This window comes from Nematolebias whitei, chromosome 22 (assembly GCF_014905685.2).
Source record: "Nematolebias whitei isolate Nwh7 chromosome 22, NemWhi1, whole genome shotgun sequence".
NCBI lineage: Eukaryota > Metazoa > Chordata > Actinopteri > Cyprinodontiformes > Rivulidae > Nematolebias > Nematolebias whitei.
Window position 1 is genome coordinate 20,932,802 of NC_056519.1, and position 12,540 is coordinate 20,945,341.

General features: G+C 36.9%; 1 protein-coding gene across 1 annotated transcript in view; it reads left to right on the plus strand.

Moving 5' to 3' along the window:
- Positions 1 to 2,567: 2,567 nt before the first annotated feature.
- The window catches only part of LOC119428533 (CUGBP Elav-like family member 2), a 77,785-nt gene continuing 67,812 nt past the window's right edge, over positions 2,568 to 12,540 (plus strand). Inside the window, exon 1 of the mRNA XM_037696216.1 lies at positions 2,568 to 2,758. Coding sequence (XP_037552144.1) covers positions 2,581 to 2,758 — 178 coding nt within the window. The 5' untranslated portion in view covers positions 2,568 to 2,580. The remainder of the gene's footprint in view (positions 2,759 to 12,540) is intronic.

The window sequence follows — 12,540 nt, forward strand, 5'->3', positions numbered from 1 at the left end:
CTTCTCCATGGTTTTCTATGTGGGGAAATAGAAATATCTAGTTTTTTTTGTTTTTTTTTTTTTGTGTTGTGTGTGTGGGGGGGGGGGGGGGGGGGGGGGGGTTTGGACATTTACCCGGTTTTACTCCTGTCACAGGTCTAACACTATGCAATTATTTAAAATTACTGCAAATTGCTGTCCTATAACTGATATTTTATTTTTTTAGCATGGTTTGATTATGTCTGCTGAAATAATGTTAGTTGACACTGAAAAGACCTGTTAGCTGGGCGGACAGAAATATGAGACGAGAACCAAACCTGCCTAGCAACAAGGCATTATCTGATATCATTGTGTCTTTTGATCAGTTGTACCATGTGCACATTTAAAAGAAAGTGTTTATGCCATTAGAGTTACTCAAAGTTATTTTAGAAAATTAGACAAAAAAAAAGTCTTGAAAGAAATGTCCAAATGCACCATTATTTATGCTTTTAAACTACCACACATAGATATAACTGCTTCTATAGGGTCTATTTCTTGGAATAAAGGCTTTTTTTGCTCAGTAGGGAACCCATAAGTGAAGTGAAAAGTGGTAAATGTATGTTGATCTGTTGTGCAACATGTATAGTCTTCAAGCACCTCGTTTCTTTGGAAAAGTGTTTACAATGAATACCTTTTAAACTATAGATGCACTTTAAATAAAGAATAACCTTAGACGTTAAGACTATTAATTAAATTGTTATTTTGATTTTTGGCAGTTATTAGTACCCAATGATCATCATTAAAGTTCAAAAATTTTCTTTCAACCAATTAACATTGTTATATTGGTATATATTGGATCTAAAAACAGACGGTAAACAGTGCGGTGCAACATTGGATCCTATTTCTATTGGGTGGAAGGGGTTTGAACCCTTGATATGTTTCCAGACCATCCCAGCTTTGACTATGATATTCTTAAATGCTAATCTTGGTAATATACCACAGGTCATTGTCAACAAAAGGTTTTTTTAATTAGAATTACAAACACATTTTCGTAAATACTTATTACGCTGATTCCCAGTTCTTATACTCCTCCACGACTATAAATAATATATACTTACTATATACTTACTATACTTCTGTAGTGAGTCACGTGAGGTACGTGTCACTTGTTGTATGACAAATATATGAATTATATATGCATACAATATTCACGAGTTCTTCATTTTTCTGACTGTGTAATGCCGTGCATTGAATTTAACAGAAATGTAACGAGAGACGTTGTTTATCTTTGACCCATCAAATGAATGGAGTCATTTATTTTCAGAATCAAAGTTTAACATCAAACATTTACATTAATTTGGCAAAATATGAAAATAATAACAGACAGTTTCACTGAAAATGAACTTCAAATCACTCGGCGGTGATTTGAGGACTTTGCTTCAGATATTTCTAAAAATATCTGTACTGATTTATGAGAGAGAGGTGAGTTTAAGAGTAAATTGAGATTTATCTTACAGAGGAAATATGTGAGGGAATTTAATCTGTTTGACCAGAAGTTGCACGCTCCGTCAGGTCCTCAGCCTGTCCACGGTACACTTTAGTCGAAGAAGAAGTCTTTACCTGGTTTGACGATAGATCAGCTCAGTAAGCATCCTTCAGACTGTTTCCAGCGCCTCCGTTAAGCACAGCTAAAATCCTCGGAGAGTCGTGCGTGGTTAGTTCAAAACAGAATTATAATCCCAACACGTCTCTGGATCCTCGGCACTCCAAACTCTTCATAACTCTAGTTCTCTTCTGAACCGGCTGCACTCTCAATCTTGGAACTCCATATCACTCTCAATCTCAATCTTGGTCTAACATGAACTGGGAAGTTGCCACATTTTATTTGGGTCGACTTCCTGTTCAATTTAGAGCTTTCTGATTCGTGGAAGGACCAGAAAGAGGAGTGGTTTTGACGTAAGGTGTTTATCAACGGTCGAGGTCAGAGAATGAAATTTGTTTTCACATACAGAAAAGATTATTGCAGCAACAGCAGACTTCGTGGAGTCAACTCTTGGTAATCTTCTGAAAAAGTTTAAACATGACATTTTTCTCGGTAAACATTTTAGTTGACCGAAAACCAACCTTTCACACACTTACGACAGCTTGCTCATTTCAGACAGAAAATCAAGGAATGCTTATTCAGGTGATTTCTTCTTGGAATGAGGAATAAAAATCATTACTTACTGTTTATGTAAAATAAAAATGAGTAGTTCTTTTCAACCTGTGAAGCATTGAGTGAACTAACACAATTTGATTATCAAAACATTTGTAAAACAGTAATGATTATAGAGGATTGTCTTTTCTGCTTGATTAATTCAAGAAAGAAAGTTCATCAGATGGCCCAGACTTATTCAGATCAATGAAAATAACAGTCTCTGTCCATCTGGTAGATTTGAGGTCATCTGGTTCACTACACTTCTAAGGATAGAGGTCTTTGACACCAAACATAATCCGCTGACACTTCCAGTTGATATTGAACAATGCCACCAGAATGTTTGAGCTATTGCTGTTTTTTTGGGGTTACCTTATTTTAACATGGTCTTCTTCCACTTTTCCAACAGTAACGGCACAGCCGGTAAGATGAACGGGGCGCTGGAGCATTCGGACCAGCCAGACCCGGATGCCATCAAGATGTTCGTGGGCCAGATCCCTCGCTCGTGGTCAGAGAAGGAGTTAAAGGAGCTGTTTGAGCCTTATGGTGCCGTCTACCAGATCAACATTCTCCGAGACCGCAGCCAGAACCCTCCACAGAGCAAAGGTGCTAACACACATGCTAACGTTAACAAGCTAAGTGTTTTGTGTGTGTTGTGTGTATATGATTTTTTTGTTTGTTTTTGTTTTGCTTTTCCCGCTGTTCTGCTTATGTGTTTTATACGCCCGTCGAAGACAGGACGTTTTATGGTATAGTCTCCGTCAGTGCGTTCATACGTCTACTATAAACTTTCTCTTGTCTCGACCATAACTTCACCCCAGCTTAAAGGTCAAGGTCAAGGCCAAAGTTAAAACAAGAGCTTTACTTGTCCAGACTACAACTTCTGATCCGCTCAAGATAATTCCACAAAACCTACTATACATTTGTACCACCACTAGGCAGTGTGTTGCATATACTTTACATCCCCCTACCTTTAAGATCAAGGTCATATATCAAGGCCACATCTTATTTTTGCTTCTCTTGTCCAGGCTGTTGCTTTGGATTGCTGTGTTCAATGTTTCTACTTGCCTTGGCAGGGCGCTCATTTGTTCCTCAATATATGTTGCCGGTGTGTGTGTGTGTGTGTGTGGGGGGGGGGGGGGTAGGTGTTCATATTCTGGGAGACTGAAACACGTCTTAGTTGCACGCTGTTTGTATAAGCAGTTTTTGAGTGGGGGGTGTAGGCAGCTCAGCATGAGTGATATAGTGCACTACTTTTCTAGTGTTTTAGCTAGCATGTCTGTATTGCACATCGCTAGCTTAGCACTACGTCAGTGCTGTTGTCGACGGAGGATGGTTCGGTTTGGTAGGCAGGGCGGCTTAGATCTGTTGACAGGGCCCTGCTTGTACAATGGTAGTGGAAACACTGGTATTGCTGTATAATAATTTATTGACTGGCATACAATGTATTTCACCAGTTAAAAACCAAGTCTTCTATTTATGAAAGGATGCGTAGCAGCCATTTAGAGGCCAAGTCTTTGCTTGTAAATGGCCGAACAATTAATACATGTGCAATACAATAGAGATTAAATGCAGCAGAAATGAGCAGAAAACGTTGAAATAGGCAAAGAAACTGAATAGATTGCTATTTTTTTTTAATTGGCAAAACAATTTAAAAAAAAAAGTAACTCACATAAACTGAAGAAAAGTACCCGAAAGCTTAAAAAGCTAAAATTAACTAAAAATGGTGGGAAAGAGAATAGAAAGTTTCAATTATTTGAAAGAATTACCAAAAAAGGCTCAATTTAACAGAACAATGCCTAAAAAAATAGCTGAAAAGGAAGAAAGAAGCTGAAGATTAAAAAAAAAATGAAGCTGAAAGGAACTTAAAAATCTGAAAAATATCTAAAAATATCTAAAAAATAAAAATAAAATAAAAAAGCTGAACCACAGCAAAAGCTGAAATAAGGAATAAAAGGTTTTAAACAGCACAGAGTTTGAAGCTCTATTCATTATGAGAAAAACATGGCTAATAAAGCTAAATATTTCAAACAGTACACACTGCACAAATATCTACAGTTAGAGCAGGAACGAGCTTAAGGAGCTGAACGTTTTCATATATGAATTGTTGCAGTAAAACAAAAATGGTGGAACAAGTTAAGTGCTGAAAAAACATACAGAAGAAAATAAAGTATCTTAGTGTGATAGCAACATACAGAAAATATATTAAGCCTGATTAGTTTTAAGCTTTTCAACAGCTTTTGTGACGCTCTTTTTCTTGGATTTAAGTTTCAAAAGACTAAAAATGGAGGTTTAACAGAAATTAACATATAAATACTTATCTTCCCAACAAACAAACAAAAGCCTTGACTATTTAAAAATAGACAATCCTACAAAACAAGATGGAGCTTTAAAAATATTTAAGTGTTCAGCTCTTATCTGGGTTTTCAGTGTAACAAGGACATGAGGAATAAAATAAAAAAATCACATGAAAACACTGTAAGACTCAAAGTTTTGAAGTTTGCACATTAAAAGCTGAACAAGTCGATGTGCAACATGTTGGAAGATGGAGGGAAATGTCCAAATACTGACAAAACCACTGTAATCAAAGATCATGAGCCTGGCTTTGTGTGGTTTTTGGATTTGGAATTGTTTTGGATTCTGTTAGATCTTAAACACAAATGTTTATTTAAAAAATATATATATGCAAAATAAAACTAAATCTGCATCAAAACAGTCCCTAAAGACACCGAAAAGTTTACAGTAGATTATCTGAAAAGGTGCATAGTGTTGGTTTTGTTGGTGCAATTTATTGAAAACCCATTAGGCTGCACACGATGGATAAAACCTTAAGTAAATATACTACAATGACATGTTTAAATACATATATACTAAGGATGCACGATATTGGATTTTTGGCCGATATGTTAAAACTTATTTGGCCGATAACCGATACCTATACCAATTTATTTTTCCCTCTACACTTACTTAGAGAGACTACAGAGCTTTATCTGCTACTACATTATTCTGCACGGTCTTTGTCAATTTGGCCTGCTACCAAATGCAGATGGCAAAAGGGGCTGAAAATGATGTAACACTTCAACTTGGATTATGTTTAATGTCAAATGTATTCATGACCTTTACTCTCTCTAACACAATGACAACACTCAAACAGTGCAAATTTATAAATGTTCACAAACCTAAACTCAACAGCGCGCGTGACGTCATAACGTTGTGCTGTCGCTGCAGGCATCCTTGTCACTGGGTTGTCATACAAAAACAGTACCTAATAAATATATATATATATATATATATATATATATATATATATATATATATATTTATATAAAAAGCACCTTTTATATCGGTGTTATTTTGATGAAATGGCCGATGTCTGATATTTAACTTTATTGCTAATATCAGCCGATACCGATACCATGCCGATAACATTGTGCATCCCTAATATATACTGTATAAATGATACATTTAAAGATAATACCTCTAGTCATAAAACTCTATGAATACAATCAGTACAATAAAACAGTATGAAAGTGAGGAGTGGAGGGGTGTAAAGGACGGCAGCCCGGTTGCATACAGTCCATTTTATTAGTACATACTGTCCCTTAATAGACAATGTGATGGAAAAGCACATGGAAGGTGATCAAAGTCCATTTAAATTTTCTAACACAGATAAATACGTTGGAAATAATGATGGTTCTTTAAGTAGCGGAACTTTACACACTCTTAAAAACATGTATTGTTAAAAGAAGATGGTGAACAAGTGTTGATGTTAATGTCACTGACCATACAGGACAATAGTTTAGATGTTTTTTACTAATTCGCTCTGGTTCGCCGACCTTGGTGTTTCATTAAAACTCCAAAATTGGACTAGTCATTGTTGTTCATCTTTTTTTTTTTTTTTTAATGATTCCTGCGTTGAATTCACTCAGATATCTGCAGAATCGGTGCTGTTGTTGTTGGAGAGGAACACTGTTCAACGCTTGAAGCCGTCACATTTCTGCGCCTTCACCCTAATCAGCCTCTCACTTCGTTTTTGTTTGTTTGTCATCTCTGGATTTCCTCTGATTATGAGTCATACTCTGCCGAGATCTGAATCAAGTCATTCGTGCCTCCAAAAATGTGTCTAGTGCTTTGTGTTTGTGAGTTTTTGACCCCCGCCACAGAGAAAGGACTTGAAATACCCCCTGTCTGCTAAGTTCATTTTATAAGCTGGTTAACTTGACAAATAAGTGAAGTACCGACTTCCGTGTTGGTGTGTGACTGCATCAAGGCGTAAGAAAGGTCCCTATTGAGAACTGGTCAAAATCCAAGATGGCCGCCACCATAAATACATGTAAACCGACCACCCTGATCATTTGACGAATCTATGTCTCGAGTTTTTATATTGATGAAAAGGACAGTTTCATCAAATGATTTGGGTGGCCCTTTGGGTGGCCAAAGATTAGTCTATAATGGGCATGGCCACCATTGGTCACCCCCTGGCTCCACCATTGCTCCTTTCTCTTGCCAGGTTTCACCACTCTGCAGTGCCTCCGATAAATATCTTTCACACACAAAAAAAAAACCTTAAAGGTTTACTTACATCTCAAGTTCAATTCCAGTCCAGAAAAAAAAAAAAAAAACACTCACTACAAACATTACAAAACATTCACTATTCAAATGCTGAGTTGACTCTTCTTTCTCCTCTTGTGTCATATGGGAAGAAGCCCCCCCCATACACCAAAAAAAAAAAAAAACTCCCTGTCCATCAGTTCACGTCAAGCCTCCTGCTGCATCTTCACCACGCTTGGAATGAGTTGTTTTCATGGCTGACGAGTGCAGAGCATCACTCATCGTTTGGATAAAGGGAGCGCGGCCACCTATCGTTCCTTTCATTTAGCTCCAAACGACCGTCCTTCTCCGTACGCCTCGTAGTTTTCCCTTTAACGTACCATTTCCCCCTCTCTGCTGCAAGCTGCAGTGTGCATTTGATTGGGCTCGTGCAGGCCTCGTTATGCACCGGCTTGCAGCTTTGTTGTTGTTTTTCCTCTTCGTTAGGTAAGCTGCCTGCACCTTCTCAATCGTTGAAATTTCTCCGGCGTCAGGAGCAACGTGGCCTCTCCTGCTTCGATGTGTTTGTTTCAAATTAGCCTCCACGTTGTTTTTATAAAAAAAAAAAAAAAAACTTCTCGGCCATTCGGGGAGAAAATGAGCCCACTCGGGTGCCCTCGCGTCGACCCAGAGATGCGTTTCTTTTTTTCACAAAGTAGCAATTTGGACTGGAACAGGCTCGTTAGTCGCACCAAGACTGAGAAGAAGAAGTTTTAACGGCTGCAGCTGCAAAAACAAATAAATAAACGTGTTTCCTTCTGTTCTGTTTGTATCCTCATTAGCAAATCCTAAACAAAAAGTACATCAACAGCGAGATAAAAAGAGCACGACACACGATAAGCATTAATTGACTGCAGAAATTCAACATTCATTTCTCACAGAGGACTGCTGAGGCTAAACACGAAGATGAGATGGATCCTGTTGGAGCTCGAAGTTCATCTGCTGGATGGAAGAAGGAGCTTCCTCAACAACACAACTTATTCTGACTGAAAATACGCCTGCTGAATGAAAGCTTTATCATCTCTTTCTCACATTGAAACTATTTTTTTTTTTTTTATTTTAGCTTTGTATAATATCCAAAATCAAGTTTTTTGTGTAAAACTTTGTATCTGCCCATGTTTTTTTTTCTCTGCATCAGCAGGAACTTTATAGATTTTATTTATATTTAGATGGTGTAACTCCGTTTAGCGTTCCTGGAGCTGTGAAGATGCAAATGAATCTCGCCTTTCACGGCGAGGCTCGTGTGCAGGTCGCCTCCTTCTGTCTGCATCCGCCAAGAATCCAGTCTGTAGTTTGGAGGAGACGGAGGAAAATATATAAAACCAGGAAAGTTAATTTTTAAAACTGAAGGCTGTTTGCAAATCAGGTCTACAAACTAGAAAAAAAAACAACTTTAATGTTCTATTCTTTATTTTTCACAAACTTAAATGCTGGATATTTTTTTTTGACATTTTAATTTTCAGTGCACGGTGAACACTGTAAAAAGATCAGTACTTTTTACGAAATAAAACTGGCAGCTGGGTTGCCAGAGAAATTTAGTAAAAAAAAATACTGTGAACATGTAGTTTTACATAGTACATTAATCCCTCATTTTTTGTGGGGATCTGTACCCTGAAGACCCAATAAGTGGAAAAACCGTGAAGTAGGAATAGTAGTACAAATAGTAAGTAGTATTTTACTTTAGTATATATATATATATTTAGGGATCCACAATATTTTCGGCATGGTATCGGTATCGGCTGGTATTAGCGTTAAAGTTCAATATCGGACATCGACCATTCCATTAAAATAACTCGTCGATATAAAAGGCGCTGTTTTTGTCTGCAGCGGCAGCACAATGCGATGACGTCACATGCGCCTGCCTGATCTCACGGCAAAGAGGAAAGTTCAAAATGTCGGAGGTGTTGAAGTTTTATTTTTCGTTGGTGAGAATGTTGGATTCCCAGGATTTATGGACCACGTTGAGCCTCGCTACATCGTCCCCTGTCGGAGATATTTTTCCGACATAAACTTACCCGAGTTACAAGCCGTCAATTTCCGACGTCATTGAGAAGCTAATAGCTGATTACACAGCTTGTTGGGTGAGTTTTAGTCCCGGTAGCATGATTAGTGTTACGGCACATAGGATAGACAAAAACTTTGAACTTGAAAAGTCTGTCCTTCATGCACAGAGGATCTCACACTGCAGCTAGAAACCTGGAACAAGCCTCCACAAGTGAGAGCATCACAGGTGACTAATGCTAATGAATAACATTTAACACTTTTCATTTAATATAAGTCAAAGTGCTATGCATATCATATGGCTGTTACTGGATATATGTCACCAGCTGTTACAGCAGTTACACAGTTTATGTAGCAAATAAGCTTAAATAAGAGAGAAGGCTATGTTCTGACAAAGGAAAGTATTTAAAATGTCTGTATCTGCATCAGTTATCTGCCAAATAAGTTTAACATATCGGCATATCGGCCAAAAACCCAATATTGTGCATCCCTTATATATATATATATATATATATATATATATATATATATATATATATATATATATATATATATATATATATGACATCTTATCTGGTCCCTGAGATGATATGTGAAACGTTAAATACTTTTTCACTTAATTTTTTTCAGTAACTTTGGTTATGATGTCAAAAGTGCAACAGAAATGTCAAATGAGACCAATCAAACTCTTGTTGAGGAACCTGTGATCAAGAAAAAATGTTGGGTATCTAACTTGAGTTAATGCAGGTTCTGAAACTGGCCCTTAGTTTGAAAAGGGGTTTAATGTTGGCCCCTTTTTGTAAGTGAGTTTGACACCCCTGTTCTAAACAATGTTTCTTAACTCTAAACGCTCTAAAAGAGCACAGCATGTCATGATTACAGCTCTCTGCCTCCTCTGCTCTTGGCCACCTGCAAGCGCTCTCGGCCACGCCCACTTCTTTGCTCTGCACGGATATCAGCTGATTAGTTGCAGGAGGAAGCTTATCCTGCAGTGTGGGCTGCACAAAGCTGCAGCAGGTGTTAAATAATTTTAAATAATTTATTTTAAATAAAAAGTCCATGCTGATCGTGCGGCTCATCCATCAATCAGCCAGTTGTGTGTCATGTCCAGTCTTATTTTGAAAAACTGCGATAAGGCGAGTCTGCGATAAACAAACTGTAAAATAGTGAGAGCCATAAATTCAGCAGTTTTACTAAACAAAATTTACATATTATCTTGTAAACAAACACATTTTCACTATTCTTATTACAAGTTTTTTGTAAAAAAAATACATAAAAAATTAATTTTACAGAATAATCAATGGAAAAGTACATTTAAAACATGAACATTTAACATTTTATCATCTACAAATGCCAGTATTTTTACTGTAATTTGAACTTTTTTATGCTAATTCATCAGTTAATACATTGTTACAATTACTTGTTTTAAATATTCCTATGCTTTACAGTAATGCATTGTACTACAGTGATATGTTTTTTTTGTATTTTACTATATTTTGCTGTTGCTATTTGCCAGTTTTTAATGTAAATTTTACTGACATTTTTTACAGTGAACTGATGGATATAGGGACACTTAAAGACACTTGACTGTGTTTAAACTCAGCTAACTTTACCGTGTGAGTACAATTATGGCTTCCTCCTGACGATATGGAGAACAATGGGTTTGATGCATTAGATAATTATAAAACGTGTACTAACATACATCACATTCATAGATTAAAAACTAATGTTAGTGCCAATTATTTGTAACAGTTTCAAACTGAAAGACAATAGAATACATAAATAAATACATAAACTCTTTACCAATCAAAGCCAAAATGTCAGACCATAAAAATGTTATCAATAATTATGAGTAATTGCATTGTGCAGTGGCAGAGCCAAGGGGTGGCCATTGGTGGCCTTGGCCACCAGAGATTAATCTTTAGCCGTCCCAGTCATTTGAGGAAACTATAGTTGTGCGCAATATAAAAACAAAGAAGTGTAGTTTCCTCAAATGATAGGTTTGGCTCGTTTACAAATATAGATGGTGGTGGCCATCTTGGATTTTGGTTTGGCGACTTAATTTTAAAAGGTGACATTTCTTCCATCTAGGTGCGGCCACACACCAAAACGAAAGTTGACACGTTGTTTAGTTTTTAAGTCAGCCAGCTGACGAGATGCTACTGGAGCAAAAAGGGGGACGATAATTGGAGGGAGGTGCATTTTCACTTGATTATTAGCTAAATAAATGTCTTAACATCTTCCTTAAATTAATCTGGGTCATTTAATTGTAAATGTATGATCAGCCCTAAAACAAAAAGTCACCCGCCTTGCTGAAATAACTTCTTATTTTTTAATTGTGTCTAATATGTAGAAATTTAGAAGCAGTAAAGCAGTAATTGTTCCTTTGATATGTCTGAGAATAAACACGTTAAAATATGATCACAGTTTATAAAGTTTACATTTCTTCTGATCATTGATGATTGTACACCCGACCCAGTCTTCTGCTGACTGATGTTCAGAGGACTCTGGCCTGAATGTAGACCTGCTTTCTGTTTTTACTGAACCAACAACTCGGAGCTGCAAGCTGCGACTTTAAACCCGACTTGGACGAACACCGAGCGACTAAGAATAAATTAATGATTAATAAAAACTCTGAAGACACAAGCTAATCGTAAGACTCGCTCGGAGCTTTGGATGAGCTACAGTTTTGCACGTCAAACCGGCGAGCAGATAATTGTGGATCAGTGTAATCCTCCGGTCTTATCGTCATCATCATCATCGTCATCTGGTCTTCATGACAGAATGAAGTGCTGTTAGTGAAGCTGCTCCAGTCTGACACAAATAAAATTATTTAAGCAAACATAATATCTTACAGCCGTTCATTGTGTGGAAGCTTCAAATGACCGTTGTTAGTCTGTTTCAGTTGATTGGAACCCCCACGAGATAATCAATACCAAAACGTTATCGTGTGAATGTTTATGAAGCTTTCACTCTGTTGTGATCCATTTTTATTCTGTAAGTTTTTCAGCATCTTTCTCGTTCCACAGTTTTCAAACTATTTAAACAACTCATAAATCAAAACGTTCAGCTCGTTCAGGGCAATCCTGCTATGACTTTTGGTAGTTGGTGCAACTTTAGCTTTTTGAAATATTTAGCCTTTGCTGCCATTTTTGTTTTTCTCATAGAACATTAATTGAGCTCATTTTACCTCCTTCAAATCTTAAGATCTGTTTACAACCTGTTTCTGCTCCTTTCACATTTTCTTCTGCTTCAGCTTCTTTCAGCTTCCTTCTGCAAATTTAAACATTTTTCAGCTAATTTTAGCTGTTTGCTTCAGCCTTTTTGTGCTCCTTTCAGATTCTTTCTGCTAATTACATTTTTTTTTGCTTCTTCTAATTTCCTTCTGCTTATTTCAGCCATATTCCTGTAAGTTTCAGCATTTTGTGCCATTTTAGCTACTATTTAGCTGTGTTATGCTAATTTTAGCTTTTTCAGCTAATCCCACATCTTCTGCACCCATTTAAACTTTTTCCAGTCTAATGCAGCTGAAATGTGCTCTACTTCCTTCTTGTAACCTAATCTTCTTTGTGCTTTTTTTAGCTACTTTTCAGCTGTTTTGTGCTATAATCCGCTTTTTCCAGATAATTCCCACTTTGCTCATTTCTGCTTCTCTCATCCTAACTGGACAAACATGTTATGTCTGCTATCTTCTGCTAATTGAAGCTTGGTTTATCTTTTTAACTATCTTGTTAGCATTTCTTAGCTAATGTTAGCTGTTTTCAGATAAATTCAACTTTTTTGTGGTAATTCTGCTA